Source organism: Petromyzon marinus, chromosome 76 (assembly GCF_048934315.1).
Source record: "Petromyzon marinus isolate PM22_M1 ecotype Great Lakes invasive population chromosome 76, UKy_Petmar_22M1.pri1.0, whole genome shotgun sequence".
Taxonomy (NCBI): Eukaryota; Metazoa; Chordata; class Hyperoartia; order Petromyzontiformes; family Petromyzontidae; genus Petromyzon; species Petromyzon marinus.
The window spans coordinates 2,072,307-2,092,593 of NC_133742.1; the positions used below are offsets into that span (position 1 = coordinate 2,072,307).

General features: G+C 55.1%; 1 protein-coding gene across 1 annotated transcript; it reads right to left on the bottom strand.

Annotated features, from left to right (window-relative positions):
* Positions 1-5,506: 5,506 nt before the first annotated feature.
* Positions 5,507-13,017, bottom strand: LOC116957546 (uncharacterized). Its single transcript, XM_076056516.1, has 6 exons — positions 12,844-13,017; positions 10,983-11,037; positions 9,899-10,083; positions 9,163-9,364; positions 8,694-8,889; positions 5,507-8,327 (listed from the first exon to the last, which is right to left on the bottom strand). The coding sequence occupies exons 2-6, from the start codon at positions 11,020-11,022 to the stop codon at positions 8,222-8,224; spliced, it is 729 nt and encodes a 242-aa protein (XP_075912631.1). The 5' UTR covers positions 11,023-11,037; positions 12,844-13,017; the 3' UTR covers positions 5,507-8,221.
* Positions 13,018-20,287: the final 7,270 nt, after the last annotated feature.

Consider the following 20,287-nt stretch of genomic DNA (forward strand, 5'->3'; position numbering starts at 1 on the left):
TGGGGATCCGTGTGGAGTGGTGGAGGTCTGTGTGGAGTGGTGGGGGTCTGTGTGGAGTGGCGGTGTTGGGGCTGTCTTGGGAGTCGAGGTGCGGCTCTCTGCTGCACGCTCTGCGTGGGGTCTCCACCTCACCACGCGTGGACTCGCACGTGGAGAGGCATGGGACTCGCACAGAGACCCATAGAGTCACACGGAGATCTCTAGAAACCATCGACTCGCGCAGAGACCCATAGAGTCACGTGGGGGATCCATAGATTCGCGCGGATCCTTAGACTCCCACGTAGACCATCATAGATCCATGAACTGGGAGGTCCATAGACTTCCGTGGACTCGCACAGAGACCCATAGACCCTCGGAGAGCCACGGACTTGGGTAGAGCCACAGATTCACATTGTGAGCCAGACTCGCACTAAAGACCCGCATAGACCTAGAGACTCGCACATAGACCCAGAGACTCGCACAGAGACCCAGAGACTCGCACATAGACCCAGAGGCTCGCGCATAGACCCAGAGACTCGCGCATAGACCCAGAGACTCGCACAGAGACCCAGAGACTCGCGCATAGACCCAGAGACTCGCACAGAGACCCAGAGACTCGCGCATAGACCCAGAGACTCGCGCATAGACCCAGAGACTCGCACATAGACCCAGAGACTCGCACATAGACCTAGAGACTCGGAGACTCGCGCATAGACCCAGAGACTCGCGCAGAGACCCAGAGACTCGCGCATAGACCCAGAGACTCGCACATAGACCCAGAGACTCGCACATAGACCTAGAGACTCGGAGACTCGCGCATAGACCCAGAGACTCGCGCAGAGACCCAGAGACTCACACAGAGACCCAGAGACTCGCACAGAGACCCAGAGACTCGCACATAGACACAGAGACTCACACAGAGACCCAGAGACTCGCGCATAGACCCAGAGACCCGCACATAGACCCAGAGATTCGCACATAGACCCATAGACTCGCACATAGACCCAGAGACTCACACAGAGACCCAGAGACTCGCGCATAGACCCAGAGACTCGCACATAGACCCAGAGACTCGCACATAGACCCAGAGACTCGCACATAGACCCAGAGGCTCGCACATAGACCCAGAGGCTCGCACAGAGACCCAGAGACTCGCACATAGACCCAGAGACTCGCACATAGACCCAGAGACTCGCGCATAGACCCAGAGACTCGCACATAGACCCAGAGACTCGCACATAGACCCAGAGACTCACACAGAGACCCAGAGACTCGCACATAGACCCAGAGACTCGCACAGAGACTCGCACATAGACCCAGAGACTCGCACATAGACCCAGAGACTCGCACATAGACCCAGAGACTCGCACATAGACCCAGAGACTCGCACATAGACCCAGAGGCTCGCACAGAGACCCAGAGACTCGCACATAGACCCAGAGACTCGCACATAGACCCAGAGGCTCGCACAGAGACCCAGAGACTCGCACAGAGACTCGCACATAGACCCAGAGACTCGCACATAGACCCAGAGACTCGCACATAGACCCAGAGACTCGCACATAGACCCAGAGACTCGCACATAGACCAAGAGACTCGCACATAGACGCAGAGACTCGCACATAGACCCAGAGACTCGCACATAGACCCAGAGACACGCACAGAGACCCAGAGACTAGCACAGAGACCCAGAGACTCGCACATAGACCCAGAGACTCGCACATAGACCCAGAGACTCGCGCAGAGACCCAGAGGCTCGCACAGAGACCCAGAGGCTCGCACAGAGACTCGCACATAGACCCAGAGACTCGCACATAGACCCAGAGACTCGCACATAGACCCAGAGACTCGCGCATAGACCCAGAGACTCGCACATAGACCAAGAGACTCGCACATAGACCCAGAGACTCACACAGAGACCCAGAGACTCGCACATAGACCCAGAGACTCGCACAGAGACTCGCACATAGACCCAGAGACCCGAACATAGACCCAGAGACTCGCACATAGACCCAGAGACTCGCACATAGATCCAGAGACTCGCACAGAGACCCAGAGACTCGCACAGAGACTCGCACATAGACCCAGAGACTCGCACATAGACCCAGAGACTCGCACAGAGACCCAGAGACTCGCACAGAGACTCGCACATAGACCCAGAGACTCGCACATAGACCCAGAGACTCGCACATAGACCCAGATACTCGCACATAGACCCAGAGGCTCGCACATAGACCCAGAGGCTCGCACATAGACCCAGAGACTCGCGCAGAGACCCAGAGACTCACACAGAGACCCAGAGACTCGCACATAGACCCAGAGACTCGCACAGAGACTCGCACATAGACCCAGAGACTCGCACATAGACCCAGAGACTCGCACATAGACCCAGAGACTCGCGCATAGACCCAGAGACTCGCACATAGACCCAGAGACTCGCACATAGACCCAGAGACTCGCACATAGACCCAGAGACTCGCACATAGACCCAGAGACTCGCACATAGACCCAGAGACTCGCACATAGACCCAGAGACTCGCACATAGACCCAGAGAATCGCACTAAAGACCCGCATAGACCCAGAGACTCGCACAGAGACCCAAAGACTCGCACATAGACACAGAGAGTCGCACAGAGACTCGCACATAGACTCAGAGACTCGCGCATAGACCCAGAGACTCGCACATAGACCCAGAGACCCGCACATAGACCCAGAGACTCGCACAGAGACCCAGAGACTCGCACAGAGACCCAGAGACTCGCACAGAGACCCAGAGACTCGCGCAGAGACCCAGAGACTCACACAGAGACCCAGAGACTCGCACAGAGACCCAGAGACTCGCGCATAGACCCAGAGACTCGCGCATAGACCCAGAGACTCGCACAGAGACCCAGAGACTCGCACATAGACCCAGAGACTCGCACATAGACACAGAGACTCGCACATAGACCCAGAGACTCGCACATAGACACAGAGACTCGCACATAGACCCAGAGACTCGCACATAGACCCAGAGACTCGCACAGAGACTCGCACAGAGACCCAGAGACTCGCACATAGACCCAGAGACTCGCACATAGACCCAGAGACTCGCACATAGACACAGAGACTCGCACATAGACCCATAGACTCGCACAAAGTCGCGCTGTGCGCGTCTCTCGGCGTGGCTCTGCGGGGCTGTGGCCACGCCGTCTCCCACCGGGGGGCGCTGTCGTCTTGCCGGCGACAAAGCGGCGACCTCGAGGACTCTCACCGAGCACCGTGAACTTGCATCGAGATCCAGAGCCTCGCAGTCCCGTAGCCAGCAGCACGCCCGGCCGCCTTTGTCTCCCCAGTGGCGACCGAGGGGTCAGGTTCATAGCACAATGCGCTCACCGGATTACACACAAGACCTACAAGCGCATATAAATATATAGTTATCAACGGTGTGTGCAGTCGGGAGTTGTCTGTCCTTTAAAAGGACATGGAATGTGGAATTTCCACCTCTGGCTGAGGGCAGCTCTGAGGAACGAGTTCTGCCCAGAGGTCGAGAGAGACGGACAGAGACAGAGAGAGACAGAGAGAGACAGACAGCGAGAGACAGACAGAGAGAGACAGACAGAGCGAGACGGACAGAGATACTTTGACTTTTAAACAATTATTGCTGCCAACAGCAACAGCACTGGAGGTGATTCCGATATGAAATACACAAAGTCACCAGCAACACAAACACAAAGTTACCAGCAACACAAAGTCACCAGCAACACAAACAACACACAAAGTCACCAGCAACACAAACACACAAAGTCACCAGCAACACAAACACGCAAAGTCACCAGCAACACAAACACACAAAGTCACCAGCAACACAAACACACAAAGTCACCAGCAACACAAATACACAAAGTCACCAGCAACACAAACACACAAAGTCACCAGCAACACAAACACACACAGTCACCAGCAACACAAACACACACAAAGTCACCAGCAACACAAACACACACAAAGTCACCAGCAACACAAACACACAAAGTCACCAGCAACACAAATACACAAAGTCACCAGCAACACAAACACACACAAAGTCACCAGCAACACAAACACACACAAAGTCACCAGCAACACAAACACACACAAAGTCACCAGCAACACAAATACACAAAGTCACCAGCAACACAAACACACAAAGTCACCAGCAACACAAACACACACAAAGTCACCAGCAACACAAACACACACAAAGTCACCAGCAACACAAACACACACAAAGTCACCAGCAACACAAACACACACAAAGTCACCAGCAACACAAACACACACAAAGTCACCAGCAACACAAACACACACAAAGTCACCAGCAACACAAACACACACAAAGTCACCAGCAACACAAACACACAAAATCACCAGCAACACAAATACACAAAGTCACCAGCAACACAAATACACAAAGTCACCAGCAACACAAATACACAAAGTCACCAGCAACACAAATACACAAAGTCACCAGCAACACAAACACACAAAGTCACCAGCAACACAAACACACAAAGTCACCAGCAACACAAACACACAAAGTCACCAGCAACACAAACACACAACGTCACCAGCAACACAAACACACAAAGTCACCAGCAACACAAACACACACAAAGTCACCAGCAACACAAATACAAAGTCACCAGCAACACAAACACACAAAGTCACCAGCAACACAAATACACAAAGTCACCAGCAACACAAACACACAAAGTCACCAGCAACACAAACACACAAAGTCACTAGCAACACAAACACACAAAGTCACCAGCAACACAAATAATAAACGCTATAAATCCACGCGCTGTGGCGCTAAATGCACCGCGCACAACACGAAAGAAAAGTCACGTGGTGGTGGTGGTGTTCATCGCGCACGCCACGTGACGAGCGAGCGCTACAGAAGGTGAACACGTGGGGGGTGCCGTCCACGCTGCTACAGAGAGGGGCTTGTCCGGCTCCTCAACGTTGGAACAAGACGCGCTGCACGTCACCGACACGTGTGTGTGGTACGTGGCGTGCTCCAGCCAGAGCTGCACCTTGAGCAGGCCCCTGAACACCGGAAGCGCCACAGAGCAGCCGTCAGTGTCGCCTTGCAGCGTCTTCCTCCTCGTTCTGTACACCGCCAACTTCGCCTGAGCACAGGCGAAGTTGTCATGGCGCTTGTTATCCAGGTAAGGCACCACCCCATATACGAAGCCGCTGTTGTAGAAGGGCACCCCCAGTTTCCTGAAGATGTCCCCCAAAATGCGGGACTTTGGTTTGAGCCGCTGGCAGTGTAAGTACCGGTGGGGCAGATCCTCCCTGGCACCGCAGGAAATGCACAAGTCTGAGAGAAAGACAGACAGAGAGAGACAGACAGACAGAGAGACAGACAGAGAGAGACAGAGACAGAAAAGGGAGGAGGAGCAGGAGGAGGTGACGACTGGAAGTGGTGGGTGACGAGGTGAGGAGGGCGAGTGGTGAGTGACGAGGTGGGATGAGGGGAGCTTGAGCCCTTGGACAGAGAACGCAACAAGTTTGTGTCTTTATTTACGTAATAAGTCTCAGGTACAATGCGAGTCTTGCATCACAAAGCACGACTCTAACCACGTCTTGACCACAGTGAATGTCACAACCAGAAGACTTGAGACCGGAGGAACCCGACGAGCTACGATCAGCACGGCCAGTCGGGGGCGCGACATCAACTCACAACGAACAACACGAACACAAGGGGCGCAGAATCGATACACAAAGACGCGACATTCGATGTTTAAAACATGGCCCCGAGTTGTATAAGAACAGTGTATAAATATTCAACAATATTTCATATCACCGAGCAAAGTACTTCATGTCAGACGTTCCGGGACGTCTGCGAGGTCCCCCTGAAGGCGCGAGAGAGGCCGCAGCTGAGAGGTCCACCCGGCACTGCGCGTGGGGGAGCCAGGCATGGCCCCCCCCCTCCCCCCTTAGTGAGTCACACGCAGACCCCCACAACGCTCACTCACGCTGCACCAGCACCGCACCACTCACCGGCCCTCTCGAGCAGGGCCGTGATATCCCATAGGTCACAGTAGGCACTTTGCATAGGGTCCACCCACCCAGCCACCCACCCACCCACCCAGCCACTCACCCACCCACCCAGCCACTCACCCACCCACCCAGCCACTCACTCACCCACCCAGCCACTCACCCACCCAGCCACTCACCCACCCACCCACTCACTCACCCACCCAGCCACTCACCCACCCACCAGGGCCGTGCTATCCCATAGGTCACAGTAGGCACTTTGCATAGGGTCCACCCATCCAACCACTCACCCACCCAGACACTCACTCACCCACCCAGCCACCCACCCACTCAGCCACTCACTCACCCACCCAGCCACTCACCCACCCAACCACTCACTCACCCACCCAGCCACTCACTCACCCACCCAACCACTCACCCACCCAGCCACTCACTCACCCACCCAGCCACTCACCCACCCAGCCACTCACTCACCCACCCAGCCACTCACTCACCCACCCACCCAGCCACTCACCCACCCAGCCACTCACCCACCCAGCCACTCACTCACCCACCAGGGCCGTGCTATCCCATAGGCCATAGTAGGCACTGTGCCGAGGTTCTACAAAATAAAATGGACCCGTGTTGTTTTTTGTTATCGTTTAAAATGAACGGCATACTTTTGAATCTGCGTCATCCGATGTAATCGCAGTAAAATTTTTTATAAAACACGTTTGCTTATAATATTTTTAGGAATACCTTGTTTGAATTGTTTCAATAATTTAAAATGAAATCCATTTATCTGCGGCACACTTCCGCACACCCTCCCATCGAATGAGGGCACAGACTAAATCGTGAACCTGCCATCAGTAACGACATCTGTCCAGCGGCTGGGCGAAGTAGCGACGCGTGAAGCGAGTGGAGTGACAGCGGTGGTCGTGACATGGGGCAGCAGCAGCATGATCTGTAGAGAGTTATCACTCAAAGTGCCTACGTGACATGGGACAGCAGTAGCAGCAGCAGCATGATCTGTAGAGAGTTATCACTCAAAGTGCCTACGTGACATGGGGTAGCAGTAGCAGCATCTGTAGAGAGTTATCACTCAAAGTGCCTACGAAACTGCAGTGCCGAGGGCCTAACAAGAACTTGAATCCGGCCCTGCTCTCAACAAATCCACACCACAGGCAGACCTCGCTGAGCGCGACCCACCGGTAGGATGCCTGGAGAGGAAATGTTTACTGGGGATAAAAATCTAAAAATCTACAAAGCGCTTAACGGAATGAGAAGGCAGCAGCAGCATTGGCCGAGGAAACGTTGCCGCCCACAAAGTCGCTCAGCCAATGAGAGCGACACACCGGTGTCAGCCAATCAGACCCCACCCGTCCCCCTCGCGATTCTTCCATCATCACGATTGGTAATTACAATTTTAATAAATTAAGAATCGCTTTGTTTAGCGAGGTGAGAGAGAGAGATCTTGACTTGAAGCTTTCGTGACTACAGGAATCCATACTCTTTGGTTCTTTCGGTAAAGTCACGTAGGTAGAAAAATAAAACAATACTAATAATATATCACAACGTTTCGATCGTAACAAGCGGTTGTCCTCAGGCGGAAAAAATAATCCAGCAGTGGATTAGTTCGGCAAGTTCCAATGCTGGATTTACTTTACCAGCTAAGGCCTCGCTGAGCTATGTAGCTCTTTTGAAGAAGCGACCTGGATATCACAAATTATAGCTCAACGAAGTTGCTTATCACCACGTGGAAATGTAATGCAGCCAAATACTCTAAACGCACCTCGATTCTAAAAGTGGAGGGAAAAAACCGGTGGATCCGGAGGAAAATCCACGCCACAGTGGGGAGAGAGAGAACGTGCAAACTCCAAATACACAGGCAGGTGTCAGGGTCGGGAGAGAACTCACGACCTCCTGTATACCAGGAGAGGTAGTTAACATCTTGCCATGGTGGCACCCACTATCGGGACCTGGTGAAGCAATTTCAGGATTGGGGTCACGTGGTTTCGTTCACGGACACTCTGAGAAATCCAGGATAGAGAGGTGATGGAGTTGGAGACACACGAGAGATATCCGGTCAAGAGTTACGGTTGTCAAGGCAAGAGGTGGCAAAGGCACGGTCTAAGGTTTCAAGTAAAACGTGGAACCCGGAGCACACAGGCAATTTGTGTGTGCGACCCGCTCCACGTGCCAACCAATCAGAAGGGGCATTGAGCTGCCTGACCGTTACTTAACGGGCACGGTCTCCAATACTTGTTGTTGTCTCTCTTCGTGTCCGTTCATCAGCGGCTGCCCGTTCACGTCCCCATGCACGTCAGCATTTCCACCGTCACTGTGGAAATAAAAACAAACAGCAGGTTTACCAACCACGCGGTGCCTGCACACAGCAACGCGTGGACGCGTCTCGCCGGGAACGAGCAGAGGGCCTCAATGGCGCTCACGCTTTAATATCGGTTCGAGTCGGCAAGACCAAGGGGCTGAACCCAGGAGCTCGGTGCTGGCTCAGCGTCCCCGGCACGGCCGCTGTGAACCGCTCAGGAAGAGACCCAGCGGTGCGTGAACGTGAAACCTCGTCAGTGACACCGAGTGGGAGGCCACCGAGAGAGCTCAGCCCGGCTGCCCACGTCCACGCTCATTCATCAGGGGCTGGGCTGGGCGGTCCGGGTGCCTGGGATGGAGGGGGGGCGGGGGGGGGCACCTGCGTGAGTGGGGGCAGGGCCATGAACACCGACGGTGATTCTTCTTCTTCCAGACGAAGACGGAGACGATGATGATGATGACAATGACAGCTAGAGGCACCAGGACCCAGGCAGCCACCACCCCTCCCTTGTGCGAGGTCTCCTCTAGAGGGGCGAGGGTGACGTCACTCACGTCCCCACCGTGTGAATGTGGGGCTGCAGAGACACGGAGACAGAGAGGGGGGGGTTCAGCGTGACCCCCACTCGCACCCAGCACCACAGCCCCACCCAGCGACGCAACACGGCTTCACGTGCAGCAGTGAGAGACCACTCACTCAACACGGCTTCACGTGCAGCAGGGAGAGACCACTCACTCAACACGGCTTAACGTGACCCTTGACCTCCCGGCCTCAACCAGCACCGTGCACGTGCAAGTTCCCCCATAATCGCTTCATCGCAACGCGAACGTCACGCTCGGCTCTTGTTCACCTGCAGGCGTCACGTTCAGCAGCACCTCCCCTTGCACCACGGTGTTCTCCGCGTTACATCGACGACAGTCGATGCGGCACAGAACCACGGGGCCGAGGTTCTTGGGGAAGTTGGGGATGCCGATGGAGCAGTCTCCCGTCAGCACGTCTCCCACAGACTTCACGATACTCAAGTAATCTTTTTCATCCCCCGTTTGATAGATCTGCAATGACACAAACCACAATGTGGAAGGTCAACCACAACGGCACACGATGCCCACGGTCACATCGTCCTGAATGCCCCTGGGCTCGTTGAATGTCGCTGGCTAAGCAGGCTTGATGAGCTCGGTTACCACCTAGATGGGAGACCTCCTGGGGACACCAAGCGCTGTAGGCTTCGGTTGCAAGGCGACAAGGGGATGGCAAAATATCAACGTTGAGTTTGCGTAGAGTGGTAAGAGTGGGTCTACCTGTGGACTTGAATCTGTGTAGAGTATTGCGTGTAATCCCCCTCGTGTTAAACACGAGTTGCATCACGTGCTCTGGTTTCCCTCCACATGAAGCCAAACTCTCATTAATGTACCGTCATTGGGCTAAGATCTCAGAGCAGTGCCTTTTGAAATGGAGTTGTGAGACTAATTGGGACATTTCTGAATAATTAAAGGGCACCACATAACTTTGTTATTATCTGTTAGTGTCGACGTAGTTATCAAGTACAGAGATAATTATTCACGGTTGACATGAAATGCGGCCATCACCTTCTTCATTTCTCTTCTGGTCACGTTCTCTGCGTAGTGTCTGTGTATCGTGAAATACTGGAGGACGATGTGGTCCAGGCTGGACGTCGGTGGGGAGTAGGAGCAGGGAATAGTCACGTTCTCTCCCTCCCTCACAAACAGACTCTGCGGAAGAGTGATCTGGAGCTTTACAGCCGATGCCGCATCTACAGGGAGACCGGTCACACTCGTTAGACATATATCTATAGAGATGTACGTATATTGAACATCGTTCAAAGCGTGCGTAGCCAACCATCCTTATTGGAGGTGCGGGGGAAGGAAAACCGTCTAAACACGAAAAGCTTACACTCATTACACCACTCTGGTAGAAGGGCCACTGAGAGGTCTTGAAAACGCCGTTAAACACAGGGGTGCTACACCGTCTACATTTGTAATTGTGGAGAAGAGATCAATAAAACTACGACCTCAATGGAAGCTACGACACGGTGAGCTCCGCGTAGCATCAGCTATCAGAGAGGAACTCCGCTCACCTGGTGAGTGAGCGCAGTGAAACGTCTCCCCCTCGACCAAATCTTAGGGCTGCCTCCCCCCCACCGTCAGTGCCCAGACTCAGAGCGGCCGCTCGCGAGCCGAGTCTCAGCGGAGCGCGTGGCCCGGGAGCCACTGGCACAGCCAGGACGGTGTCACAGGGGTCACATGACCCGTGACCTCATCGTCACGGTGGTTTATTAAAAACTAAAAAACTATTCTAATTAGCAGGTAAGGCCCACTGAGCTATGTAGCTATTTTTTTCAAAAGTGACCTGGCCACAAATGACAGCTCAACGAAGTGGCTTGTGTCGTGCTGAAATTTACAGCAGCAAAATAATCGACATGCACGTTGAGTCTAAATGTGGAGGAAAAAAACCAGAGGACCCGGAGACAAATCCACGTGACCACAGGCAGAGAGACACGCAAACTCCAAATATACAGCAGGCGTCAGGGTCGGAATCGAACCCACAACCTCCTGCGTTCCAGGCGAGGGAGGTAACGGTGAACTCTCACCTGGCTAACGAAAGGGCACCGTCCAATGTGTGCTGGGTGAGTGGCTCTGGGTGTGAACTCACCCAGAAGGGAGATGAACAGTGGGATGATGACCAGCTTCATGGTCGGCTCTGTCTGCTGATGATCACAAACGAGAATGAGTCATTAGTCCATCTCACGGCCTCACTCCAATGGCTCACGCTCCCTCACTTTCACATCACTCCGCTTCTACATCTTTCCATTTGTGACGTCAGCGATGAGATTAATCTTTTGGATTTAGTTATCCCAACTTTAATGACATAAACACGCGCTTCATTTGAACACGCTGCATGGACACTGGCTCCTAAGTGAAATAAAACGATGTTCTGGGAATGCCAAGGCACAGTCATCCTGTACGGCAATCACATCCCTAGCCCTGCTGCTTGTTCAGTCTGAACGGAACAAGCAGTGGAATCTCGCAGACGCGGCTATGCATCTGGTTCAGTCGTGGTTGTCGCCGTGTAGGGAGGGGGGCTACGACCCTTGAAGGCGAGGAACTCCACCAAACTCACGGACAAAGTAGCAGACTGTGAAACCGAGAAGTCTGTGGTGATGGAGCAGGCAGTGTTGTGATTATGAGCAGCGGTATAGCAAGTTAAACACGTTCTAGGCTTTCACGTAAATATGTCTTTAAACCCCCCATCACTTGACACAGCCAATTAGTAAGGTTTGTCACGTAAACAGAACGTGGCCAATTCATTACTAGAGCAGCACACCGGTGTGTTGGAGAGCAAAGCCACAACATTTAAATCGGAGTACGAAATTTCTCCAGTAATTACAACCAACTACATCAGGCGACAGAGCTGTGCAGAAATCCTGTTTTGTTACTTAGAGCGGTGGACGTGATGGTGTCACTTGTGAGCACTTCTTACACGCAGTGGGGGGGGGGGGGATTAATGAATGTGTAGTGGGTTCCACGTAGTCTTTAGAGGCAACACGGCTTATTTGAATCTTAACAGAAAGCCCCCTTTACTCCCACTACCTGGGGAGGTATGGCCTCCGGGCTGACGTGGCCTATCACTGGGGCTACGGGCTCTGAGTCCTCTGGCTAAGGGTGGCCTAGGGGAGGCTTTGCTGACCCGACCCAGCCAAGGAGCGGGTCCTGACCACTGGTCCGCGCTCAGCCCTGGCCCTCACAAGGACGTCGGGTCCCGTGGTCCCAGGGTCCTAGCCTAGCTGCTCTTCTGTCTTCGTCTTCAGAGCACTGCCTCGAGCCCACCTGAGGTCCGTCTTTTATACTCGTCCCGGGGACTCTCCGCCCCCGGTACCGCCCCCTTTCTGGAACCTTCCAGGGGACTCTGGAATAACCCCCCAACCCCTCACCTGGGGTCGGGAGGGGAACTCGGCCTCTCAACGGTCCGGCTCTCTCTCTAGCTCAGGGTGGCACCCCCTATCGACCCGTGGCCGCAACTACAGGCAAGTACACAGGGCGGTGTGCGATTTCCGACGCTGCAAATGCACCAAACCCCGGGACAAAGCAACCGACTGGGAGACCGGGGAGCCGGAGACAATCCTCGGTCGAGGCGCTTCAGCGCTACGCCCTTTTGTAATAACGCGGCGCGCTCTGCATTTAGACCTCCTGCCGACGTACGCGGGGCAATGATCGTAATGACGTCAGTCGGCACCGCCACGCACGCCCACCTAGCCTGGCACCGCGACCCAATGGCGGAGCGATAGACACACAGGTAGACACGGTGGAACAAACAGCCACTGCCTCACACCAGACACACAGAGACAACGTCACACACTCACAATGGTAAAGACACGAGGAGTCGATGAACCAAATGGAACCCCGAGAATTGCGATGGGGACCCAGGAACCCAGGGTCCCAGGGACCCAGGGACCCAGGAACCCAGGGACCCAGGCACGCAGTCTCCGTGAGCAGGGCGAGAGAGACGACCTCACCTCCTGGAGCTCAGCTGTGATGCTGCTGCTGCTGGGGGGAGCAGCAGGAGGAGCAGCAGGAGGAGCAGCAGGAGGAGCAGCAGGAGGAGGAACAGGGACGTGAGGTCGCCTCCAGTACCCGGCGATAGCAGCAACAGCGACGACTCTGACCGAAAACTTTAAAGCAATGTGACAGTGACGTCACGAGGCTAGTGGAGGCAGGTGGGGCGCGGGGGAGGGGAGGGGCGCGGGGGAGGGGAGGGGCGCGGGGTAGGGGAGGGGCGCGGGGGAGGGGAGGGGCGCGGGGGAGGGGCGGCGGGTGCCTCCACTCTCGAAGTGTCCAATCAGAGTCGCCTGCTGCTGCTGCTGCCGCCGCGTGACACTCGGCGCGCGCCGGGGGAGAGGGGGGGGGGACATTCTCGTTTGGAAGTGAGCAGTGACGTCACTAGGCTAGCGGAGGCAGGTGGGCCGAGTATTGTGTGTGGTGGTGGTGTGTGTGTGTGGTGTATGTGTGTGTGTGGTGGTGTGTGTGTGTGGTGGTGTGTGTGTGTGTGTGGTGGTGTGTGTGTGGTGTGTGTGTGTGGTGGTGGTGTGTGTGGTGGGGTGTGTGTGGTGGTGGTGTGTGTGGTGGTGTGTGTGTGGTGGTGTGTGTGTGTGTGTGGTGGTGTGTGTGTGGTGGTGTGTGTGGTGTATGTGTGTGTGTGGTGGTGTGTGTGTGTGGTGGTGTGTGTGTGTGGTGGTGTCTGTGGTGTGGTGTGTGTGTGGTGGTGGTGTGTGTGGTGTATGTGTGTGGTGGTGTGTGTGTGTGGTGGTGTGTGTGTGTGGTGGTGTGTGTGTGTGGTGGTGTGTGTGTGTGGTGGTGGTGTGTGTGTGTGTGGTGTATGTGTGTGTGTGGTGGTGTGTGTGTGGTGGTGTGTGTGTGTGTGTGGTGGTGTATGTGGTGTGTGGTGTATGTGTGTGTGTGGTGGTGTGTGTGTGGTGGTGTGTGTGGTGTGTGTGGTGGTTGCTGTGTGTGTGTGTGTGGTGGTGTGTGTGTGGTGATGTGTGTGTGGTGGTGTGTGTGTGGTGGTGTGTGTATGGTGTGTATGGTGTGTGTGTGGTGGTGTGTATGTGGTGGTGTGTATGGTGTGTGTGTGGTGGTGTGTGTGTGTGTGGTGGTGGGGTGTGTGTGTGGTGTGTGTGTGTGTGTGGTGGTGTGTGTGTGGTGTGTGTGTGGTGGTGTGTGTGTGTGTGGTGGTGTGTATGGTGTGTATGGTGTGTGTGGTGGGGTGTGTGGTGTGTGTGTGTGTGTGGTGTGTGTGTGTGTGGTGTGTGTGTGGTGTGTGTGGTGTGTGTGGTGGTGTGTGTGTGTGTGGTGTATGTGTGTGTGTGGTGGTGTGTGTGTGGTGGTTGCTGTGTGTGTGTGGTGGTGTGTGTGTGGTGGTGTGTGTGGTGTGTGTGGTGGTTGCTGTGTGTGTGTGTGTGGTGGTGTGTGTGTGGTGGTGTGTGTGTGGTGGTGTGTGTGTGGTGGTGTGTGTATGGTGTGTGTGTGGTGGTGTGTATGGTGTGTGTGTGGTGGTGTGTGGTGGGGTGTGTGTGGTGGGGTGTGTGTGGTGGGGTGTGTGTGGTGGTGTGTATGGTGTGTGTGTGAGGGGTGTGTGTGTGTGGTGGTGTGTATGGGCGGTCCTGCACAGATGCCATATTTTCTGTCCGTCTGCTACAGCAGAGGTGTAGGGAATTCCAACAAGACCTACATCTCTGCTTTATTGACCTGGTCAAGGCCTATGATACCATCAGTAGGCCTGGGCTCTGGGTCGTTCTTCGTGCTTTTGGAGTACCTGACCCTCTGCTCACGATCATGAAGGACCTTCATGATGGTGAGCGGGCCCGGGTAAAACTACGTGGCCGGGAGTCAGAGCCATTCCCTGTACACCTTGGGGTGCGACAGGGATGTCCTCTGGCTCCCACATTATTTAACATCTATTTTGACCACGTAGTTCGTGAAGCCTTCAATAGCTGTACCGGGGGAATCTCCATATGGTACAGATATAATGGGAGGCTAATCGATGCCCGGGTGCGGTCAAGGGATGGCTCCCTATTGCTCAACCACGTTATGTATGCTGATGATTTGGTAATAGCTGCTCAGTCAGAGGAGGAGTTGGAGACGCTGCTGCTGAGACTGGAGCGTGCCACTAAGAGGTGGGGCCTTACCATCAGCCCCACCAAAACTAAGCACCTGCCTGGGTATTTTGTACCATCGGACACTCCACCCCCACAACTCCCAATCGGTGATGGGGCAGTTGTGGAGAGAGTGGAGAGTTTCCCATACCTGGGCAGTGTGCTTATGACTGGCTCCAGTTTAACAGCAGAGGTCTCACTCCGAATCAGTCGAGCGGCAATATCTTTTCATCGGTTGCGTAACGCTGTGTGGAAGCTACCTGGTCTGTCGCTCCGCACTAAGCTTCAGGTCTTCTCGGCCACGGTCATTCCCTCCCTTCTCTACGCTTGCGAAACGTGGACCCCCCTGGTGGAACATCTTCGCCGGTTAGAAACATTTAGGCTGGCCTGCCTACGATCCGTCCTGGGTTTAACCAGACTGGATTGTGTGAGGAGCTCACAAATCCTTGAAAGATCTGGGCAGGGTCCCATCGGTGAGCTCCTCCGGCAGGCAAGGCTGCGATGGCTGGGTCATGTAGCCCGCATGCCCAGCCACCGCATGCCGAAACAGCTTTTGTTTGGCCGGATTGAGGGGGCTAAGCGGGCGCGGCACGGGCTAGAGAAGAGATGGAGTGATGTGGTACAGGAGGACGTGGAGCTGAGTGGACTTGCCGATGACTGGTACCAGCGGTGTCAAGATCGGCCTCTGTGGAGGAGGCTCGTGAAGGATGCTACTGGGCAGTTGGAGGCAGTCGCCCTGCAACAACAACGGAGGGCGGAGGAGCGACGCTCACAACAACGAGCGGAACGCCGGGTGGCTAAAGCACAGCAGGTTGGCACAGTAGGGGGCACAGGTGGTGCATCAGCCAGTCATCTCAGTCAGTCGACCCGTGGCACCTGGGTCTGCCCAGTGACCTCCTGCCAGCGGGCGTTCGACACTTCACGTGGCCTCACGGTGCACATAGCCTGGCACAAGCGTCGTGGTGACGTCACCGCCACTTAGTGGCGAATGGCGGTTGTTGAATGGCGGTTGTTGGTGTGTATGGTGTGTGTGTGGTGTGTGTGTGTGGTGTGTGTGGTGGTTGCTGTGTGTGTGTGTGGTGGTGTGTGTGTGGTGGTGTGAGCGATAGTGTAGCGGTTAGCGCTACGCTGCGCTATGAACCTGGCGACCCGGGTTCGATTCCCGCTCACGGCCAACACCAGTGACGATTATCTGAACCGGTCCCGGGCCTCCCCTAGGTCGACTCAGCCTCAAATGAGTACCTGGTGCGGTGTGTAAACATTGCCACTAGGGAGACAAAGGCGGTCGGGCGTGGTGCTGGCCACCCACCCCCTCGTGTACCGTTCCGGCCTTCATAGGTGCTCGCTAACAGCACTTGCCCCTACAGTCTGTTACAGGCTATATGGGGGATCTTTGTGTGGTGGTGTGTGGTGGTGTGTGGTGGTGTGTGGTGTGTGTGTGTGGTGGTGTGTGTGTGTGGTGGTGTGTGGTGTGTGTGTGTGGTGGTGTGTGGTGTGTGTGTGTGGTGTGTGTGTGTGGTGGTGTGTATGGTGTGTGGTGGTGTGTATGGTGTGTGGTGGTGTGTATGGTGTGTGGTGGTGTGTATGGTGTGTGGTGGTGTGTATGGTGTGTGGTGGTGTGTATGGTGGGTGGTGGTGTGTATGGTGTGTGGTGGTGTGTATGGTGTGTGGTGGTGTGTATGGTGTGTGGTGGTGTGTATGGTGTGGTGGTGTGTATGGTGTGTGGTGGTGTGTATGGTGTGTGTATGGTGTGTGGTGGTGTGTATGGTGTGTGGTGGTGTGTATGGTGTTGTGTGGTGGTGTGTGTGGTGGTGTGTGGTGTGTGTGGTGGTGTGTGTATGGTGGCACAGTAGGGGGCACAGGTGGTGCATCAGCCAGTCATCTCAGTCAGTCGACCCGTGGCACCTGGGTCTGCCCCGTGACCTCCTGCCAGCGGGCGTTCGACACTTCACGTGGCCTCAGGGTGCACATAGCCTGGCACAAGCGTCGTGGTGACGTCACCGCCACTTAGTGGCGAATGGCGGTTGTTGTTGTTGTGTGTGGTGGTTGCTGTGTGTGTGGTGGTGGTGTGTGGTGGTGACGGTGTGTGGTGGTGACGGTGTGTTTGGTGACGGTGTGTTTGGTGACGGTGTGTATGTGGTGATGTGTGTGGTTGCTGTGTATGGTGGTGGTTACTGTGTGTGTGGTGGTGTGTATGGTGGTGGTGTGTGTATGGTGGTGCTGTGTATGGTGGTGGTGTGTATGGTGGTGTGTGTGTGGTGGTGTGTGTGTGGTGGTGTGTGTGTGGTGGTAGTGGTGCTGCGTGTGTGTGGTGGTGTGTATGGTGGTGGTGTGTGTATGGTGGTGTGTGTATGGTGGTGTGTGTGGTGGTAGTGGTGCTGCGTGTGTGGTGGTGTGTATGGTGGTGCTGTGTGTGTGTGAGCACCACTATCGCCTCAACTCCGCTAAGGGGACATCCATTGAGTCCGTACGCATGGAGTGGGGAGGGGTTAACACAAATGTGTACCGCTTGTGTATGGGGGGCTACTGACAATGTATGCATAGGAAACGGGGGGTGTAGCCTCGATAATAATATTGATATTCGATCATTTTCGAAGATAATTTGTCTACACTGGCCTTCAAACGAGTTGTATAGTCCGGCGGTAGACTGTTTGCTTAAACACATTAATATTATTAATCCTTGATCGTCTCTGCGTGGATTAAATATCGGGCGTTCTATAAGATTCGGGGGGTAAAAAGTCAAACTCCGTGTGCGCACAGAGAGAGGTGAGGGGTCAAGTAGACAGATTTGTCGTCCCTACTCAATGGACGACCCCTAACGCGATGCTGAATATGTGGCGGGGCGATTTCTCACAATGCCATCGAGTGAATTCTTACAGTGGCATGGGAAGAAGCCGAATGAGAATGTGGCACCTCGTAACGTCACTGCTCAGTCGTCGTGTTAAAGCTGTCGGGCAGATCCACACACACAGCCCCAAGTGGCACAGAGTGTGATAGACACAGTCATACATAGACACAGAGTCATAGACACACAGTCATACATAGACACAGTGATAGACACACAGTCATACATAGACACAGTGATAGACACAGACACACATAGACACAGTGTGTGATAGACACACAGTGATACATAGACACACAGTGTGATAGACACACAGTGATACATAGACACACAGTGTGATAGACACACAGTCATACATAGACACACAGTGTGACAGACAACCTCACCTCCTCTCAGCTGTGATGCTGCTGCTGGGGAGGAGGAGGAGCAGGGACGTGCTGTCGCCTCCAATATTCAGCAATGATAGCAGCAGCAGCGACCACGCCGGTGTTTTATAGCTCAGGGGGACTCTCTCTTACACCTAGAACCCCTCCTCCACCACCCCATTGGTCCACACCTCCACCCCCACCACACCCAAAACCGCAACTCTAACACCCATCACGCCGTGACTTCCGTTGTGTCCGTGGCTATAACATCTCCCCTCCTCCTGTTCTGCTTCGAGGCAGTGAGCTTTTGTTCGTGACAAAACTCGTGTGTTAAAATAAATAAATAAAATACTTCGTTCAAATGTTTTCATACCTGACAATAAATGCTTCGTCATTTGTGGCAGATCGGCTAAGCAGGGACGTCTAGTGGAGTGATGTATCATCGTAAACTAGATACATCCATACGTTGACTTCGCCTTAATTACCAGAATACAATCACACTTACATCTGAATGGGTGCTTGCATGAAACGTCCTTTAGACATCCAGCCAGAGGCGTGATGCCGCCGCCACGGAGCCGATCGGCGGGTGGCCCACCTGCGATCTCGCCGCTCTGAGCGGCGAGGCCGACATTGCTCCACCCCACCATCTCCCCACCCCCCCCCCCCCCACCGGAACACACACGCACGCACGCACTCCCCCCCACCATTAGAGCGCGTGGGGAGACACCCTGGCCGACAGGTTTTCACCCAGAAGCCCTCGTAAAGGGATAATCTTCACGGTTTCCTGCAGCCAGGGAATTGGACGGTCTCCCCCGACGCTAACACCCACCGCGGCGCCGTGACTTTGGTTGTAATTTCATGGTCACGACGGGGCTGCCGAGCCACCGCGGGTAGACAGCACACACAACACACACGGGTCAGCAGGCAGGTAGGAGGGCAGAGCCACGAGCGGCGGGAAAGCAGGGTCGCCCTCTGGCTGGAGGGCCGCTGAGCAGGTAAATTTAGACGCGGACGTCGCTGAAAGCAACGGCCCGGGGGATGCTGGGATACAGATGGGCCTACCGATTGGCGGGTGATCCCAGCGAGCTGATTGGCCCGCGAGTCGGCACTAGGTAGCCCCTTTGATGTAGAAAGAATAAAGCGGGTCAGGGCGAAGGAAAAAGGCTCTCTGGCTACTCGAGTCAACCCCAGGCCCGTCAACTCCCGAGTCCAGCCGCGCGAACGTCCGTGGGACGTATCGACGCGCCGCGAGGACCAGACGGCAGTGACGACGAACCGTGAGTAAGAGGGAGAGAGGAAGTTGGGACTTAGCTTAAGAGCAAAACCGGAGAGGGTAAAGGGGAGAAGGGCAGGTAGAGTGTAGTGCCGACTATCGAGAGATAGATCGGTCCTGCCCCGCTGATCCCGACTGACTCGGTTAAATAAGGGCTCGCCGACGCGGTGGAATAAATCGTCGGCGGTTACATAACGGACTGGTGTGGTTATTGCGGAAGCGTGGGTGCGCTTGCTGTCGCGGTGGTCGTTACATAACAGACTGGTGTGGTGGTTTTTGCGAGGGTGTGGAAAGAGAGTGGAAGCGTGGGTTCGCTTGCTGTTCTCGGTGGTCGCCGCGTGTGTGGAGCGGCGCCGCGTGGATTGTGTGCGCTACGAACCGTCGGCTGCGGACTCCTGCGTTGCGAGCGGATACCCGTCTCGCACGCATGCCCATCGCATAGCCCTTTAAACCCGTTTAATCCAATCCCCCCAAGCGTCGGAGTGAGCACGAACGACGTCGCTTACCCTCCGACCTTTGACCCCCCTGTTACGCGCGTGTGATTGGTGCGTGGGACTGCGCGGGCGGGGAGCGTCGCGTTTGGGTGCCGGCGAAGCGCTAGCGGGTCCCAGGGAGGTCGAGTGTGATGCCCCACCGGCAGGAGACCCGGACTCGGGGGGGGACGGCACAGGGGGGGGAACAGGAGCGAGACGACCTTCCCCCGCCAGGGGAGGAGTGCGGCGGCGGCAGCTCCCACACTAGTGGAGAGTCTGGGAGCGTCGGTACTTCGCGGACAGGGTCGCAGGCAGGGGAGATCCCGGGGGCCGGCGACCCTAACAAGAGGCG

Coding starts and splice junctions, on each gene's coding strand:
- LOC116957546 (XM_076056516.1), bottom strand. CDS start 11,022: ATGAAGCTGGTCATCATCCCACTGTTCATCTCCCTTCTGG. Junction 10,084..10,982: donor ACTGTTCATCTCCCTTCTGG/GTGAGTTCACAC, acceptor GTCTCCCTGTAG/ATGCGGCATCGGCTGTAAAG. Junction 8,890..9,162: donor GCTGAACGTGACGCCTGCAG/GTGAACAAGAGC, acceptor GTGTCTCTGCAG/CCCCACATTCACACGGTGGG.